Here is a 24,610-nt window from a genome sequence, read left to right as displayed (position 1 = left end):
TACCACAGCATGTTGCTTTGCAAGTGGATCACACCCTTTTAGGAGTTCCTTGTTACAACTGTAAGTACCCCAGGTGAACTGTGGAAAACCCTACTTGTACCCAGATGTACACTCTAATGCTATTAAAGAGCCACTGCCATCAATATTTCATTTATATTAGGAAGTCTTTGCTCATACTAAATTCCTTTCCCTGGCCAAAAGTGAGTCATCTGAACACATCAATCAAAATTGCCATTTAGAAACACACAAGGCATACCCCCAGGGCTTGACTGGCAGAGCACCTGAGCTCAGGAGTCCCTGTGACAGCACAGCATCTGAAATCCTCCCTCAAATGCTCTGTCAACCAAGCCTCAAGATTCCACATGCCAAACTGGCAGAGCGATTTTATATCTTCCATACATATGAAATCACTGAAAAAAAACTATAATGATGGCTCTACATTCCACTTGTATTCAGGGGCAAAAAGTTTGCTTGTAGCATTATGCACTGGAAAGCTTTTGATGACTGCTGAAGCAGTAGGCAAAGTTTGAGCACAGAGTTTGGAGATTTAGCCTCCAAGGTGCAAAAATAGTCCCATTATGGCTTAAACACACTGATAACATTAGTGTACTGCTTACACTGCCCTGCCATGCTTTGCCTGACAGAATCCCTGTGACTTGTCTGGAAATAAAACAGAGAGCAAGTTGTGTGTGTTAAACATACTGACTCAAACTTTTGGCTGTGCTTCTTTCAAATGCAAGAGAGCGTGTAGTCTTCAGATGCTATAATGTGACAGCAGAACTTGCTTCTAAAATTACAACTTGGCTGATTTTTCCTGATGACTGATGTTTTCTCTTCCATGCATGTGCAATGGTGTGGATCTCACATGAATCTTTACAGGAGCTATCCATTTCTGGTTTATTGGGCACGGTGGTGGTGATGGGCTGATGGTTGGACTAGATGATTTCAGTGGTCTTTTCCAATCTTAGTGATTCTATGAGGAAAGGCCAAATCCTAAAGCTTCTAATCAGAAAAACAGTTGGCCTAAACAATGACTTCAGAATTTGATCCCCACTCCTTCACTTGTTTAGCAATAATGTATTAGAAACTTACTTTAAAAAAATACTTTATTAGAATGTCCTGTCTGAGATTGAACTCTTAAATGGCTGAGGGCCTAACCTAAACATAGCACTGCACACATTAATAAATCCAAGTTCATTAACACTTTAAATCTGGGTCTTGGACTGTTGCGTCACACTGAGTGATACGGTACAATGAATGGAATGACTGGGTAACCTAAAAGCATCCCAGAATTTATGCTTTGACAAGACAGTGCACACAGCTCGAGTGTGAAGCCCAGCATGCTTGTATACTGTATGTCTTGACATTTAAAAGCTGGAAGATATATAAGGTTTAGAAACATTTACTTGGCCAGCAGTATTCCTGGACTTGTTGTCTCTGTTGTCTTGGAACCTCTTTGCTAGGATGGATCTTTAGTTTGTTAAACCACTTCAGCCACTCAGATGGCAACACAACACATAAAGCTCCTAGACTCTAACCTGCCAATCTCAGCAGCTTCCAGGCCTTATCCCCTGGTTGAGAAGCAGCTTGATCCAAGAGTATTAAAGCAACTTCCCCCTTGCTTTGACCTCAGTAACTTTCCAGTCAGATTGATCCAGTTTTATTCCCCTCTCATTTTCAATAGCATTAATCCCGAGTATCAACCAACTGAAATTAAACATCTAGACCACTCACAAGTATCTCCTCACAGTCTTACCATGAATCGCTCTGTAAGCACTTCCTAAGCAAGCAGAGTTGGCGGTATCAATAGTGTACACTGGAGCATTGAACACATCAGACAGGACCTGGGAAGTATCAGAGCATCAGTTATGCACGTTCATGAAATACAGAGGATAAACAATCCCTATTACTGCACAGGAAAACAGACAGATAATACACACTCCAACAGAGCATTTGGGTATCCATGGAAAAAAGTACCAGAGGCAACACTGAGTCTCCTGAACTTGTGACACAATGGAGTGCTGGTAAATCTGACCTAGAGATGCAACTACAGCCAGGAGATTAAGTCCTACTTCTCCTCAGATCTCTTTTCTAGAGGATTCTAATTTCAAGCATCATCTCCCTCATGAGCCCACACAGTCTGCCCATGCTAAAGGCCTGCATCAGGGATATCCATTTGGAAACCTGCAACTGATGCCTTTTTTCCTCCATCACTTGTACGGCTGACTCATGCAGAAAGGAAGGAGAGAGGAACCAGCCATGGCTCCCCAGTTCTCAACTTTGATAGCATAAAAGCTACAGTTTGCTAAACCAGTTGTCTTTGCTTCCAGCACTCCCATTATATTAGGGTTAGCAGAAGAATGAAGCATGACCTGATCTCACAGGCTTTACAAATACCAGGAGTTTTCCTGCATTTGAGTAATCCTTAGCTATGAAGACAAAGCAAGGCTGTGTGTTCTCAGCTTGGTTTGGCAGTACAAAGAAAATAACACAGGAAAAGAATCTGCTTTGATATTTGACAGATACTAAGTTATTCCACCATGCACCATTCCACCCACTGCACTGAAATCTACACCAGCATCTCGCATTTACTGAGTGTATGCACTCTTACTAACAATGTAGTTTTAAGAAAATAGATACTGTGGAGGGAAAATGAAGACAAATTTGGACAGGGACACAGAATATTCAAGAACGCTTTACTGAAAATATTATCAATTTATTCCTTCCAAATTAAACAGATATTTTGGTTTAATCTCCCCAAGGACTGTAGGTGTCCCTCAGGTCACACAAGAATCATGCAGAAATTCAGATTTAAATTGCAATATATTGTATTACTTTTTCCAAAGTGTATCACCTGATTTACATCAGTATATAAGAATTTAAAATAAGGTTACAGTGTCCATAAACACAAATCAATCAGATTTGTGACCAGCAAAACCCCATCCAGGGATTCACAACCCCTCTGGTCATAGAATAGAATCACAGAATCACTGAGGTTGGAAAAGATCTCTAAGATCACCCAGTCCAATCATCTACCTATCACCAATAGTTCCCACTAAACCATGCCTCCCAATACAATGTCAGAATGTTTCTTGAACATCTACAGGGTTCATGACTCTACCACCTCCCTCTACAGCCCAGTCCAGTACCTGACCACTCTTTCAGAGAAGTATTTCCTAACATCCAACCTGAATCTCCCCTGGCACAAATTGAGGCCATTCCCTATAGTCCTATTGCCAGTTACATGGGAGAAGGCCAGCTCCCACCCCACCATAACCTCCCTTCAGTCAGTTGTAGAGTGCAATAAGGTCACCCCTCAGCCTCCTCTTCTCCAGACTAAACAATCCCAGCTCCATCAGCTGCTGCTCATGAGGACTCTGCTCCTACACCCCAAAATACTGGCTAGGCCTGATCCCCCTGCTGTCCTGCATATGTGGTGTGATATCCCTCAAGATGGGACCCAGGGTTCATCATGGGCCCCATGGCTCCATAGAAGATGACTAAGGAATTCAATTCACATGCTACAATAAAAAAGATACGCAACATTTTTAAAGGATTTTGTCTCTTTCTCTGAAAGTTTGAGAGATATCTGCAAATAAAAATCTTAGATAATCACGAATTTGGGTTATTTGAAACAAAAGCCATTTAGTTACTAATTAGATTCCAATAAAAGCCTCGTCTTACACACTTTTTATGCTCTCTTCTGTTAATACTGCAGTGTCAGTATTGCCTAACTTTTGTTAGTAAGCAAGAACTGAGCAAACAGTGAGCTTCACTGTTAGGGGACAAATGGAAAATTAACCACAGTATCCATTAAAAAGCCCTCTGGAAATTAGGTCACAGAGTGCTAGGTTCAAATATCCATCCTGTCCTGTATGGTTTCACCACATTCCCCATCTGTTTGTTCGTCTCTTCATCTCAGATAGGTATTCCTTGCCTTATGCTTGAATTTTAAATTCCCTTGAACAACAGAGGTCTTTTGTGTTGCACCTCTCTGGAGTCTTACAGAATGCAGCTCTATTCAGTAATGCTAATAAGCACTGTAATCGTACAAATAATAACTACCTTTTGTGTGACATGATCATGAAATTAAAATTATTAAAAGTTCATATACTCAGTACATTACCTGAAACCACGATCTCTCTCACAGGTAATTTTCAAAGAAACTGTTAAAGATTTTACTGTTACAAATATTTCACTATGTTTCATGTGGTCATTAATCAGGCCCACATATGTTATAAAAAGCTTCCCAGAACAGTGGAGAAAACTGCTCTGCTATAGCTGTAGATTTTTTTTTAAGCACATTTTCCTAAGTTGCCTTTTTTGCTATGTAAAATACAGGAGTTACTGAATGTTGATTAATTAAATGATACTCTTTTGTAACCCTGGAACAAATTATCCAAAATTGACCACGATAAGGGTGGAAGCCGTTATTCTTCATGCAACTGATATGGTTTCTGAGGTTTAGATTAAATTAAAAAGGAGGATCCAATTAACCAGTGATTGAATTAAGTGGACGAAACTGTATTGATCATATTATTTTAAGACACTTCTAATGAGTTTTAAAAGCAGCTCTATTACTACATTTGAAGAGCAAGCACCTCAGGAATCACTCTCATGACCACAAATTTTCAGCTATTTTAAATTACAGGTTACAAAAACATTCTGTTCTCAGCCTTCATTCCACAGCAAGGAGACCCTCCTAATATCTAAATACTGCTTTAAAAGAAAATATCTATTAATTCAATCCCTTTCTTAACATACTCTTAGTACGTTAAGAAATAGTAGAACTATTTCTGTGGGGACCAATATTTTAAGCCATTAACATACCAGTTAATTTTCCAACATCTGCTTCTTGAGCAAAATAACCAAAGCAGATGAAGTGACATCTACAAGCAAAACATTCCAAATCTGTCCTTTGTGTCCCAATGAGCTCTACATCCCATGGCTCTACAAACACACATTTTAGATGACTTAGGAGAAAGCAAGGTCTTTGCTTTTCAATCTCCATTGATTCCAACTCATGTTTTGTAGAACAGATCACATTCACTTTGTACAACTGTGCTCACCAAAGAATATGAGATGTAGCTGAGGCTGGCCTCAAGAGTTTCTATTACTAATGGAAATGGATTGGCATCCAGAGAACACAATTTACCTTGTGCTGACTAACTGCTGAGCTTTGTGGTGTAGATGCCCATCCCCAAGCTCACTGAACCTCTAGCCAAAGAGAAGCTTGTTGATGCACTCAGTGGAGTAAACCCAGGATATTCTTGGGACAAAGGATCTTAACCAGTGTTACCTGTACAGCAACAGCAGCAGATGAGGAAGATGGGAAGAGGGAGGAGAGACTACACAGAAGTAGTAGAAGCTCTCTAAAGGAGCTCTACTGATACGTGACACAATGCCAATCAGAAATACATGTTCAAAAACACCAGGGACAGGGTTTAGAATGGTTCTTCTTCGGTGGATTTAATTGTTTGAGTGTCCAGAACTAGGGTAATCCCTCTCCAGTTTCAGTCTGAAGTCCAGTGCTGACTTTAATGACAAAAACTATAAACATCTCAGGTATCTTATCAAGTCTCTTCTTGGTTTCTTTGCTAATTGATTTGACATAAGCAACAAGAGCTGGAAATCGCCAGTGTTTCAGATACACATCCATAAAACTAGTGAAGTGTAAATATATATATATACACATATATAAAATAAATTTAAAGTTCAATACAAAGTTAGCATTGGTCTCCACAATAAACCTGAGGAAAAATCCTAATGACCTGAAGCAGTTTCACAATCCCATATCCACACCTTCCCACACAGTTACATTGATTTGGATTCTGTATACCGAAATAAAAATGTAGATATAATCAGCTACTTTAATTTTCTGCTTACCTGCAGTATTTTTTTATTATGGGAAGCTCCACCTGTAGCCAAAATCCTTGTTTTGGGCACTGCAATGCAAAAGAACACACAGATCAGACTGAAAGCGTATATTGTCCAGATCTGCACTACTGAACCAAGCAATGAGAATGAGGAGGGCAAGTCAGATGGTCTGGGCTCTCTCCCTGTTTCTCTAATTTACCACATGTAAAAAGTGAGTACTGTCCACCAAGACTCATTAGAACATTTCCTTAAAAGAGGCAGTATAGGTTTTGCCCATCTATTATTATTATAGCGCTATCAAGTCTGGGAGATTTGCAAAAGAGATATTCAATAAAAAGGCAGAGTGTTATTATACAACAGCTCTGGTTTGAGGTCAGATTGGTTTGGCTCACAGCTGTATATATAAAAGCTGACAGGTAACCTTTAAAACCAGCAATATTTTCCAAACTTATCTCCTCACGACGTTCACAATCAGAGTTCACTGAAACCTGAGCATCCCTACATGCTTGAATGACAAGGAAGCGTGTCAGAAGGTAATTAGAGATGGTCTAAATCAATTCAGCAAAATAAAAAATTACATAAATCTCTATCCAATTAAAAATCATAGATCTGGGGGCAGTGGGAAAAAAAAATCACCCTACACATTCTTTAGTCTTTATAAGAAAGCTACCCTTCCTCACTGTGTTCCTGACTTTCTGTCCAGTGCTTCATTATTTATCTGTGTACATGCTCCTCTGGAGCATGACATCCAACAAGCCATACATCTATCCACAGCCACAACTCAGCAAGGTATTACAAGCTTCAGTAGTTCAAGTATCTCACTGAAATTCTTTAAAGATTTAAAATTAAATGAATGCATAAATACTTCAATATCTTATATTTTAAAAATAAATCTACACACTTAATTACCCTAATCTATCATAATAATAGCAGCACAGTAATATGATCTATCACACTAACACCATTCTGTACATCCTCCTGAAAAGGGAATTTTACTGCCGTATTATTTTGTTCCTTTAACCTCATTTTTAACAAAAGCTAAAAAAATATCTTACATCACGCAAAGCAAACTCAGTCAATTTATACCGAGGCCCTGAACAACTTGTTGTCATTTGTCCTTAATGGCAAAATCCCTGAAGACAGAATCAGAAACAGAGAAGATGCAACTCACAAAAGGCTCCTCATGACATTTCTTGACCCAAAGTGAGGTTCTCAGGTGGAGTCTAAGACCCAGCTACAGCACTGCACAGAGGACCCTATCTTGCTGATAAATTTAATTTTATTTTCCTCTTTGGAGGATATTCAGCGATGCACAAATTGGGTTTTAAAAGCCATTAGGATCTCTGTCAATGTCAGTAAACAAATAAAACAAACAGCAGAGTGATTCCTCAGGGAAAACAAGTTTCAATTATAGCGACGCAGAATGACAGATCCCTGCCAAGATTATCACAACAATGTAATAGCACAGAAACCAGTGAAAAATAACTAGCAAGCCTCTGTTCCTAGAAACCAAGCTGAACTCTAAATGATTTGCCTAGTAGTTGCAATTCTGTCTTGCTAAGCCTTGCTGCGAATATAAATTCTTGCAGAAGTATCATATCCAGCATGAAAACACATTTCAAAAACAGCCAGCAGGACGGAATTAGAAACAAGTATGTTTGCTACACTTCACAGGAATTGAAAGCAAGGAACAAGCCATGCTTACTACCCCCTGCCTCTGGAGAGGGGCTTAATAAGCTGCTGGGCTGTCACCATCAGGAGAGAACGGTGCACAGGGCAGAAGGGCCAAAGGCAGGCTGGAATCAAGGGCTGGACAGGAGTCCTCTGCCCATCAATAGGTTGGAAGACTCAGGTTTTGCTTTTATTATATATCTGTGCCATCACTGTAACTTGGAACATTTCAATATAAATGAGTTACCATAAGAAAAGCAGGGGTAACATCACAGCGCATCTATGAGTCCTTATTTACCCTGCCTTTAGGTGAAGAAGGTACCTAACAAGAGGGGAAGTAGAGTTAAATCTAAAGGTGTTTAACACCCCTATCTTAATCCTGACTAATTCTTCTGTAGCTAAACACTAGAGAATTATTTCAGAGTACAGTGAACCTAGTTGACAAAAGAAACTGATGCAGATTGTGCTGTGAAGTTTCAACCCTTGGTTGGATATCTCAAGTTCTAAATTGAACCAACTGTTGTGTACAAACACATACAGATGCAAGGAAAAGAAAAGAAGGCATGTCCTATACACGAAGGGTAAAATCATTAATTTTCCTTAACTAGGATTGTTTGCTTCACTGCAACACATCCCAGTGGGTACCAGCTTCATGAACCTTAGCCATTGCTATCTGACAAGAGAACCTGACCCACTGTACTGGTGGGAGTGGTCCATCCAGACGTGAGGAAGAGTGACCTCAGTGCTCAGCATTCCCAGCAGCAGCTCCACATATGGCCGGAGCAGGGACAACAGCTTTCTTGATTGAGTTTCAACCGCTTACTACAAACAAGGAGCCAGGTCCCAAAAGAACCGATCTGAATTAGCAGAATTTCACGTTTCTCTCTTATTTCAAATTCTCCTCCTGAGAGTGCGGGAAATGCATCAATCACTGATTTCAGGGATTGCCTTTTTAATGCCAATATTGTGTGCTTTGCTGAACGGTGGACATTTGCTCTAAGATGTGTAATTGGATACATCTTATAAATAAATAAAGCCCATCATTTATGGATACGGGGGCATTAACAAAGACATCATTCATCCATCACTAGCGGTGTTCTCAGCCAGCTGTGGGTGAATCTGTCAGGAGCTACCATCTATATCCCCTACAGCAGTGCACAGAAAGAACTTAAATACAGTGTTACTAAAAAAAAAAACACCAACTGTAGCAAACATAAATCAGGAATTCAATTCTCTGACAGTTGAGAGAATCAGTTTAAACATCTTTTAATTAAAAGCTCCTTGCTTAGTACCTAACCAACCCGTTTATTTCCTTCCTGTTTGAAATTTGATGATTTTTTAGAGAGCCAATACAGGATTTTAACCCTGTGTAGAAAGCATTTACAGCTGCTCGTGGCATGGCATTGTCCTGCAGTACGCACCACTTCCGCAGCTGTATTATCTGCTGTGCAATACTGTGGCTGATTTAATTAAATTCAGTTAGAACAGTAATTGCTATGGCTGGGGGAGAGCAGCAGGGAGAAGAACAGTAAAGAAGTTCACTTACATAGCAAAATAGTAGAATCACAGAACAGTTTGGTAGGAAGAGACCTCAAAGATCATCTAGTTCCAGTCCCCTACCCCAGGCTGGGTCAAATCATCAGGTTGTCCATGGTCCCATCCAACCTGGCATTGAGCACCTGAAGGGATGGGGCATAGATGGGAGTACAAGGTACTTCCCCAAATAAGACTGAGAAGCCAGCCCACAGCCAGTTTTTGTTACTGTTCCCACAACAAGCCCCACTATCTCCTTTAGAGATCCAACAGGAAGAACTGGATGATGTTCAAGTTCATCTCTTGGCTCTTGTTTTCAGTCAAGATATTGCTTTCACCGAAAAGCATAAGGGGGAAAAAATCTGTCACTGGGAAGACAGAGAAATTAGTTATTTGTATTATAGATATTTCAGTGAAAGAAAGACTGCAGTCCTACATGTCTGTATATCAACAAACATACAACCGATGCCTTTCCAGAAAAGCAAGCAGTTCAAGTAGAGTAAGATACAAAGTGATGGATGGACTGGAACAAAAATTTTAGAAAGCAAAAACTCAAAGAACCCAGATGGACTTAGCAAGTGAAATGGGAATCAGCAAGTAAGACAGGCAGTCTCTCCTGAGCAACCCACTATTCCCTGTAGTGGCCTTGGCACATAACTGTATCTATTCAGAAAAAATAATCACATAAGCAAACTCACTTCAATCGGAAGGCTAGTGCTGACGAGCAGCAGCACCAAGGAGGCTGGAGGCAAAAATTCACTCCCCTGTTCTAACAGGAATGGGAGCAGATCAGACTGCAAACAGGTCCAGATGTTAACATCAATGGGAAAACTGCTGGCCTTAAGGCTTTTGGGTTTGGCTGTATTTCAGCTGGGCAGTAGGAATGTACCTGCATCAGTCCTGACTTTTGCTAGTGCGTGCATAAAGTCAGGAAGAAGAACCTGAAGATGGAAACTCTTCAACTGTTCCATCTAAATTTCCATTGCTGTGCACAGCCCTGATTTGTACCCCAAACTCCAGGCACTTGCTGACATTCAAAACTCCTAAAACACATTTCCAAGGCTTCATCCAAACAACTTTATAATGTCTTTCTCATCACAAATGAATCCATAAATAAAACAGAACAATGGAACATGCATTCAAAAAGCATCTGATTACGCACATGAACCCACGCCAGCTATAAGCATGATTGCAAATAACTGCAATTTACAATTTGTAAGCAACAAGAAAAGTGTCAGCCCCTCCGTTATTTCTCTGATTAACTCCAAACACTATAATTTAAAAAAAAAAATTATTTTCTAGCTTTTCATTCAAGAAAAAAAAACCAAAGCAAGAATACATCATTATTTTGCCTCATTTATGAAACAAATGTTCCAAAATTTTCCTCCTTACATATTAACTCTTCAAAAACTCATGCTAATTATTCTTTTGCTAATACAGTAAAAGTAAGCACCTGCTACAGTAGAAAGCTTTTCCTATCTGTATCTTTGAAAAAGGAAAATTTGCAAGCTTCTTCTGTGCCCCTTCTGTGACTTTGAGGACGGGGTGAAAGCCACTTGCTTCTGCGCCTCATTACACTACGCTACTCCTGACACTTTCCAGGAGAAAAAAAGACTGCCACCAACAGCTGCAGCACAATAGACATTATCTACCTGATTGAGGTAAGAGCAACGTAAACCCAAACTCTTTTGTTTGGTTGGTTTTTTAATTGCTTTTTTTTGTTTGTTTTAATTTACAGGCCAATGCAACTGCCTGAGTGAATAAACTACAAGCTGGAAGCCAAAAAATAGAACAAATCCAGCCATCTTTACAGTACTAAAAAGAAGACAGTAATTCATAAGAGCTATTCAAAACCCATTTTTTAAAAGACCTTACTTTCACTTCAAAGTGTCAGTTAATTTATTACAGAGAGAAGCAAGCCATATTTGCCATATAGGCTGATACTTCCTTACATACAAGCAAAAAAGTTTTCATATTTCATAACGGCCTTTAATTTCATTAGGGGTTTCAATTGCTCAAACTTCTGTCATAAATTTTCCAGACACGGAATTTATTTTTAGTTTTTTAAATGCACTGTCTGGGGAAGAAAAACAACTTGTAAGGATAAAATTGATCATCTGCCTGTAAGGCTACAGCTCTTATCAAACCTGCTCTAACTCAACAGGGGGAAAAAAGCCAAGATTTCCTTTGCAACAATGACAAATATGGCTAATATTCTCAACATTCATGCTACTTACATAGATAAAGTCCTACAATGATGTAGGGGAGAACAGGCATGATTCTTCTTGCTCACTCTTCTGCGAGGCAAGAATAATACCACTGAAATGAGTAGATGTGCACACACCTAAATAAAACTGAGTAGAAACGGTACCCATAGCCAAGACCCAAATGCAACTGCTAGTCTAGGTCACCTTATGTTCTCAAGTGACAGTGTTGACTTCTGATAGCAGAGCTCATTCTTCATGAGGATACCACATTTAGCTTTTCTAAGCACTTCAGTAAAGACAACCTTTGCATTTCACAACCGGAGCTTAAAGAGACCAAATCACCGACTCTGAAACTCCTTCTAACCTAGCTCACACCAGCTATGAAAGTGCAAATAGCACTGACTCAAAGTCTTTATCTTTTCAATGGCTTTTCAAGAAAATAAACATAGAAAAATGTGTACATAAATTCTGTTTTAACATTTTGCTGTACCATGTTACTGCAGATTACCCACAAAAAACACACAGTCGAAGACATACTATAGGAAACAAACCAAAAAGTTAAGACACAACTCCACTGACAATTCAACTTCATTGACTTCAGCAGCATTATGCAGCAATGAAAACTTTGGCTCATGAATGTTAAAGACTTATTTGGGAACAAGCTGATCAATAGTCATAACAGTAGCATGTACATTGACAAGCTCACAACAAGACCTCTGGAATATTTGCATTTCTTGTAGAAATACTGCAGAGCTGCAATCGCTTATCAATTTGCTGTGATTCTTTCTTTTTTTTTTTTTTTTTTTTTTTTTTGAGCCATGGATCTCTATCTGACAGACTATTTTGATGAAGCCTGGGCTAAATTCCAACAGTAACATATAAAAAAAATCCACAACTCAGCAATAGAGTTTACAGGAACGGGTGGAAAAAAAGGCAGATTTAGATCTGAAGTCTTCATGGATACAGACTGAATAGTTTGGAAAAATCTTTTTGTGAATGCTTTGAAGGAAAGAGGGAAGGCTAACAAGAAGAAACACTTATAATTTATTCGGTCAAATCTGAAAATGTACTTGAGGAAAAGTCTTCCCCTGAAGACAGTATTACTTGAAGTCATCCTTGCTATCTCTCTGACTTGCATAAATCCTTGGTTCTGAATTCATTCCTTATAGAAAAAATAAGTTACCATGAGCTAGCGAGATGGGAATGAGCATAATCAGAGAGCCTGAGCACCTTTCCTACAAAGAAAGATGGAGAAAGCTGGGCTTGTTCAGCCTGAAGAAGAGAAGGCTTCAGGGAAACTCACTGCAGTCTTTCAGTATACAAAGGGAGCTGACATACGGGAGGGAGAACAACTTTTTACAGGGTCTCATAGCAATAGGACAAGGGAGAATGGTTTCAAACTAAAAGAGGGAATTTAGATTAGATGTTAGGTGGAAATTCTTTTCTCAGAGGACGGTGAGGAACTGCAACATGAAAGCTGGAACCAATGTGACAAATTAACCGATTCTCAAAAAATGTTCTGAAGTAGAACTTAGAGGAGAGACAAACTGGACAGCTGAAATCCAGCCATTACATCTACCTGTTACAAAACCCACCTACAGAGAGCTCCAAAAATGTTGAAGTCCAGAACAGATCATCTGCTTGAAAGAGGCCGCACAATTTTAACACAATTATCCCACAGTTCAACCCAACACTATTTGTTGAAGACAATAATCTGAAGAGGACGGAGATTTTCATATGAAAGACTTGAAGTGACAGAGACTTATTGTGATTATTGACTGTTTTCATATTCAATGACCTTCAAAGTTAAATATTTGCAATTTTCCCATGATTTAGGTTTTTATTTTTAACTTCTTTTTGGTTGATCTTTGTGACTTCAGGCTTCTAATTAAAAGATTACCATAGAATTGGGTTTCCTCTTTGTGTCTTGGCAATTACAGACTACAATTAAGCTGCATCTTATCTTTCTTTTTGATAAGTTATTAAGTTCTGCTACTCATTAAAAGGTTTATTCCCAAGACCACAAATCGCCGATGCTTAGAGCCACTGGTACACTACCAGTAACTTACAGAAGTGTCTTCACCACTAAAAGAACTATCAAAAAGGAGAAGAGTCAGTAAGAGGATTAAAAACATTTACCCTAGAATTATATGATGCTGCATGTAGTCAGTTTGTCTGTCCCAATACTTAGCAGGAAGGTGTCTGTATATGAAACTGGTTGTGCAGAGAGGTTGTAGAGTGTCTTCCTTGGAGATCACCAAAAACCACCTGGACGTGGGACTGGGCACTCTGCTCTGGGTTGGCCTGGTGGAGTAGATTTGGAGCAGATGAACCTCAGAGGTCCTTTCCAGCCACAGAATGGGTTGGAAGGGACCTTTAAGGACCACAGAGTTCCAACCTTAGCCATTCTGTGAACAACTATTAATTCATCACAGATAACTTTTTGTCAGAAGTCGTCCAGGTTTATTAGGAGAATATGTAGACTTCAAAGGTGTGCAGCTCTGGAACACACACTATGCAGAGTCCTGAGGAGGTCAGGTGTCCCATGTTCCCCATTTGAGGAAGCCCTGGTGTTGGGAGAGCTCATCACTAAACCATTCATCAGTGCCCACAGGAAAACTGGAAATGCAAATTTGTAAGTTTGCTTTTCTCAGTTCCCTGAATTGGAGCAGAGACAGTTAGCCAAAGTCAGAAATATGCAGGATAATCCCAGAAATTGGTTAAATAAATAAAGGAATCACTATCTTAGGCATTTTCTACTAACTAAAAACACTTATTTTGTTCACTGTGCTCTCTTGCTGGCGCTGCAGCACAGCTCAGCATTTCCTCAAAACATTTTGACACTTGAGAAATCCATGCTTGAACCTGAGCAAAATATACACACCCTATGCCTACCCAACTCTGATGTGGGTAATCACCACGTGGCATTACAGACCATGAAGCAGTGTGTAGCACTTGCTGCTGAGTTACTCAGAAACACAAAAACATCACCGTTTCATTTTTAAGAACTATTTACTCACATACAGCAATATTCAGCCTTGCAAATCTTCTAAAAGTAATAAAAAATTACACTGGCAAATCAGCAGATGACACCACCCATCGAAGGTTAAAATGGGAAAAGCAAAGAAGGAGATAAATGAGCTGCCCAAGGTCGCACAAAATCAGGAGAACAACCAAGAATAGAACAAAGGCCCCTTCATTACTTAGATCACAAATGCATTCGATTCTGCATTAGTTAATCTGCACAGTCTGTGCATCAGTAGAAAGACATGTCCACAGGAGAAAATATAACAATAATCAGCTGCAAGTTCAGCATTACCTAAAGCCACAGAACATAATTAAAAAGTATGGGTGCACCGATCTGACCTTGAATGCTGCTTGAGGAAAGAGAGGAAAGAATACCCTACCAAGTGTTTTGTCTCTAGAGAAACCCAAAGCACCGCAAACTTTGGGAAAAAACATCTTCAGATACAGATTTGCAAACCAGATCTCAAATCTGCTTTGTGTCTTTCCATGTTATCAAGAAACATTAGTAAAGGACTACAGACAACAGGAAAGAGTCAAGGTCCAAGCATTATCAAGTCATTTTAGTGTTTTATTCACAAGATTTTTCAAAAGAGGTATTAAATTTTTGGTCCTTGTGAATGTTGTCCTATAAGACTTCTGCATTTAGTGCTGGTGAAGAACTTTTCTTCTTTTCTCAATATACATGTACATAAGCTACAGGTTTTAAAGTACTTTCAAAGAATAAAACCAGCTGATAGGAAGAGTGCACCTGCTGTCATAGAACCACAGAACAGCTTGGGTTGGAAGGGACCTCAAGGATCATCAAGCTTCAACCCCCCTGCCACATGAAGGGCCACCACCCTCCATATCTGATACTTGACCAGGCCTGGTGTTCTAAGAAGACCAGAAAACCTGTTTGATTTTGTTTGCTCAGAAAAGTTACATACACCAAGAAGGGAAGCAAACAGAGTGAGCTGGAAAAGCTCTTTCTTCTCCCTAAAAAACAGAAAAAAGTACAGCACTGATCCTCCACGTGTGACTCTGGTGGGTCCCTCCACTGCCCTGAGCCTCCTCCCCCCTGCACCAACTGCATGCAGCACCGGAGCCTCTTGTACCAGCTGAGGCTCTGAGCACTGCTAAACTCCTCCGTTATTAACAAACCTCCCGCTTTCCGAGTGGATTATCTACAAATGAATTTTGTGACCTCTGGCAGACCGCGACTAAAGAGAGAATGGAGTTTTTTCTCCTTTAACTAAGAAAATAAAGGCTCTATAAAGATGAATTGAGAGAAGCAATTAATATTTCCTAATAAAAGTCATGCTGAATGTGAGAACTGCTACGTTGCTCGGTGCTTCTGAGCAGAAAGGTTCCAGGTAGCTGTTCATTCAGGGCTGGGCTCATGTAAATCGGGCTCTGTTGCCAAGCAACAATAGGTGCTAAGGAATGAAATACAGGCTGCAGAAACCTAATAGCCTGGAGAGAACAAGAACTACAATCTGAGATTTATGGCAGATATAAAGGGAAAAGAGTCGTTCTCCCACACACAAAGAACGCAGATACTTTATTATAAATGTCCTTAGCATGTTTTTCTAAGGCATGATTAAGTAATAAAATCCCCGCTCCACCCCAAATCAAACAGGTAATTATTTTTTTAATGTTTTCTGCATTATGCTTCCTAGAAAAAGATCTCAAGAAATTAGCAACCGAGACAAAAGATAAATTTAATGCAAAGAGCTCTTTTGCCTAAGAATAATGTCAGCTATACAGACCGTGCTGCAAATGCCAGTCAGCTCTCCACTTCACTTTATGTTTTTGTACCATGCTCATTAACATTGCAACTGATCATCAGAAATTCTCTTTAAGCTTATTAAGATTTTAAAATATTTTTAGCAAGTTAATTAGAATACATTAACAGAGCTCATCTGTGTTCACCCATCATGCATATTTTATTTTATTCAGGCAAATTGTTTTTAAATGAAATATTAGATCCAGGGAGGGTACACTGTTGGGTACTGAACAATACAACTCCTTTGTGCTACGTTTCATTCCCAAACACCCTACAAACTTCATACTGCTGGACAGGAGGGAAATTTTCTGATGGCAAATTGCTGGGTATTCTTAGTGCCTTTCTTATCCACTCCCTGGAAGCTGAGGGTGGCTACAAAGACCTGATGGGTCCTTGTGGTGCTGAGCATCATGTTCCTGCACTGCTCCCTGGGTTCAATGTAAATTAAAGCCATCAGTGGGACTTCTATGGGAACCAGTGGCACTACAGTGGGAACCAAAGGAACAGACGAGGTACTGCTATGGGGACCGAAGGAGTCCCTTCAACCCCTCTCACTCTGTGGTTCAACTGCTCCCACAGGATTCACAGCTTTCTTCTTTTCCTTATGAGTGTCTGAAGATGTTATTTTACCTTAAGGAGCTCAGGCATGACGTGGCACAGGTTCCTAACAGGCAAAGGTGCACTTGGATTGGGCAGAATAGCAAGGAAAGCTCACCAAGAACAAGCCTGAAATACATTTTGCTTAGCTAGAGTTATAAATTCTTTCCTTTAAGATGCACTAAATGTCACCAAATTCAATCACATAAAATTAAATAACATTTTATGAGGAAAAGGGAAACAGCAAAACCTACCTTGGGGTATTTTGGGCATGCCACTTCCAGAATTTTATTCCAGTGAAATAAAATCCATCACCAGACATTGAAAAGTAACTATAATAATACTCTAATAAGGCATTCCTGAAGACCAACTATTCATTCACTCAAGCCAATCAGATATGACATGGTATATTTCAAATTGTTCCTTCAGACTCCATCTAGCCCCAAACCTTTCTTTCTAAGGATGGATGGAGATTCACACTGATTTTACCACTAATTCTACGCGGTTACTTTGAGAAGTCTGCTTATATAAAAGGATGAACAAAGTTTGCCAGCCTCACACTCAGTTCAGATTCTACACTCTCACTGCATCTCAATTAATCTAACACAGACTGCAGAGCTGGCATATTTGATTCAGACAGCAAAGAAAACATCCTTTAAAAAGCAACAGGTCTGAAGCTTTTGACGAGCGATCACAGAATTCCTATCAAAACACACACTGCAATCTCAGCCACCACACATTTCAAGATCTGCATCATTAACACTGATTTGAAGGATGCCAATAATCTCTTTCACAATCTATAAAAGTTATTTATCTCCATGACACTTGCTTCTTTTAACCAATGATTGTTGTTCAGCTGTGTTTTACTCCTGTTACCTCCCCTGAGATGTTAACCTCTCCAATTCCACCAGCTGCTCTGTTACAAACCACCCCCCTACTCATCACGCTTCCTCCCACTGAGGAGCCCCAAAACTGGATGTGCTTCTTCCAGTGCTTGGCTGAACATATGAACCACACAAGCACAGGGGAATTTTAATCACAGCTGGGCAATCCTATGGCAAGCTCTTCAAATGCCACAATAACCGCATCAGTGGGTAGAGTCCCTATCAAAACATCCCTATCAATTGCACCAGATAAAGCTACCCTGTCATAACCTTTTCCACTTATTTATGCATTCATTAATCAACTCAAACACCAGCACATGCTCCAGCCTACCCTTTCTCCTCAAGCTTGCCTGGGCAGAAGTTTCGCTTTATAAAGGAATTTTCTGCCTTAGCCAGAAGAGAGATCTCACCTCCCTGCTGCAGAGCTGGTAGCAATGCTGCCAACAACCCATGGGCTGACATTAACACAAACTGTGTTGGTTTATTTTGTAACATTTAAACAGAAATATGTCCTGTCCTAGGAAAAGCATCTACCTAGAAATCAATGTGTGTTTCTAACAACATCCTAATTGCAAGAGAGTAAAGAGTAAATGAGCAATGAAGGCAAGCTGACATTTTAACGTCATTTGGAGTGACCAAAGACACTGAAATATGTTTACAATTAAAAGTATTCTCACAAAAAAGTACAACAAAATGCAATTTAACAAAGCATATATTCCCAACTGTTGTGAGCATGCACTGCTCCTAGAATGGAAATCACGGCTCGGCTACCCAGGCCAGCACAACACCAGCAAATCCCTATAATAATCCTCCTAGAGCTGCATCTCTAGTGCAGCCACACTCAAGCATACCAACCTCAAGAATTTAATGAGAACCTGAAATTCTCCAGTGCTTACAGAAACTTTCCTGTTAACCCAGCCATGCCCAGAACACTCTGACTGCATTACACACCCCAACTGCTGCTGACTCTCCTCCTCTAGAGAAGTCCCAGCCACCTCTATTGAAGAGCTGCAAAACTCCTGGCTGTGCACAGAGAATTCATGACCAATTCTTTATGTTTTCTTGTGCCAGAAATGCTCCGCTGCCATCTAAGTATGCAATTTAACTATGCAAAAAGAAGCTGCTCAGCTCTTCCACTGAGTGACAAAAAGCCAAGGAAATGCTTCCCCAGTCTGGGTTACCTGAGATAGTTCATCACATACAGCTGAATACGGCATATCCTGAGTTCTATTCAATTCAACCCTTACACAAACAGCAGTCAAGAAAAAAAAATGGACAAGATCTTTTCCCCAATTCCTCACCTTTAACAGGTTAAGTGGCAATAAAGGGTGCAGTGAATTTCCAAGGGCATGTACCTGTTTAATTATTCATCAGAAAATTGACTCAGGCACCACAGTATTAAACACTAAAATATTCAAACAAAGTAAATTAAGGGCAAAAGCAACAAAAAAGGAAAAAGAGTGGTTGTGGTGAGAGAAACACTTGGACACCCACTTGAATCTCCATAGGGAGATATTTCAGGAGGTATATAGGGAGGTATTTCAGTACCTCTATATATGTTGCTCCAAAAGTAATGCCTCCTATTTATATTCAGGGAAACTACAACAGAGCCAAGAGAACAAGAGCACTATTAAGATGAAGCAAATCTGCAGCTACAAAACACTGTTTTTCAATATAGGCACAAACATTAGCTATTCATTTTCACCAATAATGAACAAGAAACCCCATGCCACGCTTGTAAACTTCAGCACCAGTGGGGGTATCACTGTCTCACACCTGCTATCACAGCATCACTGCAAGGACAACGTTGCCCACAAAGTCTGTCTTTCATTGGCCCAAATTGATGGAGGATGCCAAATACAGACAATACAATGGGTGCAGTGGGACAATCCAGCCAAGACTGATGTGCTCCACAGTCCTGGATTGAGCTGCTCTTCGCTTCATGGAGTGACAGCTGTAGAAGGCCATCCAGAACGTGGCTCATCTTTAACATCACCGTCTCCGCTGCTGAAACACACCACACCACCCACCGTCTCACTGTGCTCACATCCCCTGTTTGATCTCTATAAAGGTTCAGCAAGCATCAGTGAGTGTCAATGGGAGCCATTTTTTCCTGCCTGCCTGGAATAATTCAATTCCACACCTTTTTCAGACTGCCCCTCTGCTGCCATATGCCACATGGCAACAAAATGTAATGGAACGCTGTCAGGAAGGTTCAGCCTCTACTGCCATCCCATCAACATCCACCTCTGACATCGTGGGCCAACATCATAAAATAGGAAACGTTACTTTTGGAGCAGCCCTCATACTTCTGTGAACAAAGAAAAGGTAGTAAAGTAACAAAGCAATTATTATCTATTCCTTTCAGTACTCCGACTGGGATCTTGAAACAACCTAACCGTGCCCAGAGCACCCTACCAGTGTTATTTTCACCTACGTACACAAAGAAATTCCTGAAAAAGGAAGTTTACATCTTTGTGGACAATCAAATTTGACTGCAGGGAAAACACTTGTTTAAATGAAAAAGAATGAAAAGGCGGGGAATGTGACCCATGAATGACTCTTGTTTATTGTAAATTACGGGCCTGAAATATCTCATTAAAATAATAACAGGTTAACTGAAAGATACTGTAACACAAATTCTAGTTATTTCCCCATAAAACATGAATATCACATTAAAATAAAGAGCATCAGATTTTAGTTTGGACCAAAACAAAAACCTTTCCAATCAAGACATCTAGTGGATTGAATGCCTCTCGTAAGCAGGTGTCACTGTGTTATATTTTCATCCCAACTGCTGAGAATAAGCTAGAAGAAAATGACAAAGTAAATTGAACAAGAAAGTGTCTGATCTTGATGAATAATTCAATGAAGCAATGCAACAAATACTGATTTTTTCTGGTCAAGGCAGTTTACAACTGTCCTTTACTTAGAAAAATGACCTTCTCATTGTAATTACACTTTTGACTTTGGGTACTGAATCACAGTCTCTGCAACACTTAAATTCCAGTTCCTCTTTCTGATGCTGATCTCAAAGCACTCTAATCCTACTACGTATCTAATCTTTCTTCAACAAAATAATGTCTCGGTTGCTCCAAAAGTAATGCCTCCCATTACGTCTACGGAAACTACAACAGCTGCAAAGAGCACAATAATACTGTTTGACAGAGGAAATTCTCAGCTACTAAACACTGTTTTTCAACACACCATTAGCCATGCATCTTTGCCAGAGATGAACAAGAGCCCGCATGCCACGTTCACAACAACCTGCACCAGCAGAGGTGACTCACTGATCAACAGTGATCACTTCCACCACTGCTGGAATGCACCACCCATCACCTCACTCCTCACATCCACTTTGTGTCAGCCTCTTTGGGCCTAACACCAGCACTCACCTCACATCGTGGTGCAACATAATAAAACTTTCTGAGCAGCCCTACTGAAGGTCTTCAACTATGATAGCAGACACCCTGGTCATTGCTCTTTGATAATTTTGCACACTTCTCTTGTGTCTTAAGAAGCATGAGGGTATCTTTTAATAGTACCCATATAGTTACAGCCTGCAAAGAGACTCGAGCCATGGTAACTGCAGCAGGAGGTACTAATCAAGGCAGGAACAATGTCATCTGTCGGGGACAAGGCAGCTCAGTGGACACCTGAATTTTTCTTACTGCAACAGTCAGAACTTGAAAGCTAAGGATTTTATGATCCACACTGAGGATTATTTGAAGTCTAACAGAAGTACATTTTATCTACTTTTCTGTCTGTTAAAAAGTATTACAGTTGATCTAGTGGGAAAGCAGGATTCAGGGCTGTTGCACTGTATTTCTGCCTTATACCACCACCATCACTGACATCTTGCATTAGATTGGGCAACCTTTCTCCTCCCTTATATGTGTATAAACAAGCAGTCTGAACACTAAATCTACTGGAAATATGATTTTTAAAAGTAGCTACATATCAGCAGACTATCCATACAGCCACATCACAGAATTTACTTGGGAAAGAGAAGGGCTGAGCTGGCTGCCAACCTGTTTCCAGAAGTACGGCTTTTATTCCTGACAATTAGAAAAATACAAAGAAAAATTCACCTGTCAGCAACAGAAGAACTCCATCAGTGGAAAGGAGGACACAGCTGGATGATCTAATGATCAGAGATCCAGGGAAATCCTACTTAGAGCTGTGGTGCAATACAGGGTATTCAGGTACTTGTGTAATTCATAGCTGGCCTGTCAGTATTAGAGCTGTACACTACAAGATCATAATTCACAAAAAGCTCTTTTTGTCTTTTCTCATCTATTTCTCACAAGTTGTGCTCTTTTTCTCCATGTGCAATCCCATTACAACCAAAATATATAAGAAGAAATCCAGTTTACAGTAGATTGCTGATCCAGATGGAACAACAATGAATAAAGAAAAAAAGAAACCAACAAATGAACTCCACCAAACTCTGTGATAGAAGATACAGCGAGTTGGACTGGCTTAAATGCAAGTAAGGGCACAGGCACTCGGGTGCATACTTTCTGTCCTCTGCAATATATCAGTATCTGCTGCTCATGAACACTCCGATTACATTAGGCCAGTTGGCAGCACTTCTTAACACCCAACAATCTAATAAAAATATATTTTTTCTCTCTGCTAGACAAATCTGCCCACCTTCAACCTCTGCTACCCATAAAACACACAATTTATTCAAGTACCTTTACTCAGAGTATAATTAACCTTTTCAATGTACAAAAGCTTCTGTGCCTCTTAAATGAACAAAGAGCTATTAATGAACAAAAATACTTTCCTGATCAAATGCTTAATACTGGTTCTGGGAATACAGAGTATAATATTACCACACATACACTGTATATTATACAGCATACAGTTCACGTATCTCCTTCCAAAATATATCTTCTTTCCTAAATATAACCATATTACACTGATTTTTATACACCATAAAGATACTTCAGTCAGATCACTGTAGATACACACTGATAATAAAAAACTGCACAACACAGTCATGAAAAAGAAAAACTCTATTTGCCCTAGTTTTAAGCCAAGGGATGACTTGTAAGAGGAGAGCAAGATGAATTTGATTTTATTAATTTCAAGGTTAAACTGCAAGGAACCTTAACATCACACACATGGACATAAGTTTTCAGCACACGGTCTGTGAGCCCTTGGCAGGCCATAAGGTAAGAAAAACAGGTCTGTTGTCTAGGAGACTTGAATTTTCCACATAAGAGGACCAATGCTATACTGAAAAATTTATGGAACTCACAAATGTTAAGTCTGAAGAGCAGTGACCAAGAGGAAAGAAGGTATGCGAGTTGTTCTCATCTTCCTTCCCCCAGTGCTAATTTCTTACAGGGATGAAAGATCAGAATCAGACTGGAATGCTCACATTCCCCAGTGCCCCACATCTTGTTCATGTTGTGCACTTTCCATCACAGCAAATGCTTGCTTTAGTTCTGTAATTTTAGCTGCACTTTAAATCAAAAGATGCACTGAATTTTGCAGTAGTACAACTGTTGATCACACTCTGTTTGGTAACAGAAGTCCTGTCAGATATTTAGGCTTAGTTACCAAAAACCACCTTCAGGGAGTACAAACATTTCCCCTCTGGCATCCTGTCAGTCACAGCAAATCTGTAAATAAACTGTCAAACTCCATTCCAATCATTCCTGAATCTGCAAGGGAAAAAGTAGTAAAATTGGTGCAGCTGGTTGTAGTCCCTGTAGAGCAGGGCTGATTTCACAGCTTTAATATGGTTCACTACTTCACAGCAAGTCCGATCTGATATACAGCATGAAGAAATGAGTGACACCTTTGCTAATCATTTTCTTAAACTTATCACATGTGGAGGTAATAATGGATGCAATGACTTTTCAAGGGCACGGACTGGTTAATTTTTCAACAGCAAACTGATTCAAGTTCTGCAAAATTAAAAATCCACTAAGACACATTGTAAAGGTATCCAAATTATGGAGAATCACAAGAAGGAGGAAAAACAGTCATGGGAAAGAGCATTAGACTCTCTTTTTATATCAGCAAATGGAAAGTAGGAATACAACAGCTGCAAACAAACCTAACTAGAGACACTGGCTATAGCAAAGACTGATTAAATAAAATGGGAAACTATCCATTATTACCTAGAACATATTGACACCCTTGTTTCATAATTCATAACTCATGAAGTAGTTCTGAAAGATCTGGTCAACAATTTTTCTGTAAGGTTGTTGTTGTTTTTTTGTTGTTGGATCATGACAGCTAATCAAAACATTTTTTCAGGGCCAGAACAGAAAAGGAATAACAAGAGAAAGAGAAGGAAAAGAATATGTAAAAATTATCACCCCACTGCCTATGGACTCACCTAGGATGTAAATCACCTAGCGTCGAGATGAAAAAGATCCTGAACCAGGGTCTGCTTTATTCTACATATTCTCCTTCCCCATCAAGTTGTACAAAGTCATATAGTCTCTCTGGACCACTGAATATTTCATAAGAAGTAGAATAGCCCCAAGCAGAAGACAGACTGACTCTAACCCCAAAAGCAAAGGCACTGGCTTGATTTATGTCAAATCTAGGTTCAAGACACAGTCCTGCTATCAGTCAGAAAAGGGATTTCAGTTGCTGTATCCAGAAGGAGATGCATCTTTCATGATTCTTCCCCAAAGCTCCCTGAAGTGCAATTTTAATTATGAGATAGTTTCAAAACAAATTCTGAAAGCACATAATTTCGTGTGAAATAAAAATATGGGTATTTGAGTGCACACACTTCCTCATTCCCCATGTTTCAGGGACAGGCAAGCAAAACTTCTCATGGCAACAGCTGAATACAATAGAGAAAAGGATTAGGGTGAGTTGCTAAGGTCAGTATAAGTGCAATGAGTATGAAGACAAAAAACTCACCCCCTTAATTAAGGTTCACATATATTCAGATTTCTGCTGAAAAGCTGGAAAGTTGACTGGCTGGAAGGAGTATACAATGCATCATGATTTACCATATGTGCCCTGGCTTCCTGTGCACTACGTGTGTCTGACATATCATAGACATGCCC

The 24,610-nt window shown here is 39.7% G+C and overlaps 1 protein-coding gene across 2 annotated transcripts in view; it reads right to left on the bottom strand.

Annotated features, from left to right (window-relative positions):
- Nucleotides 1-24,610, bottom strand: part of XYLB (xylulokinase) — a gene marked incomplete at both ends in the record, with an annotated part of 85,332 nt that overhangs the window by 14,005 nt on the left and 46,717 nt on the right. For both annotated transcript variants that reach the window (XM_079538703.1, XM_079538704.1), the window contains 2 exons: nt 1,757-1,844; nt 5,887-5,945. In XM_079538703.1, coding sequence (XP_079394829.1) covers nt 1,757-1,844; nt 5,887-5,945 — 147 coding nt within the window. The remainder of the gene's footprint in view (nt 1-1,756; nt 1,845-5,886; nt 5,946-24,610) is intronic.

Source organism: Tetrao urogallus, assembly GCF_951394365.1.
Source record: "Tetrao urogallus genome assembly, chromosome: 7".
NCBI classification, from domain to species: domain Eukaryota; kingdom Metazoa; phylum Chordata; class Aves; order Galliformes; family Phasianidae; genus Tetrao; species Tetrao urogallus.
Note: the sequence above shows the minus strand (reverse complement) of the source record. Positions and strands in the feature narration are given on the sequence as shown.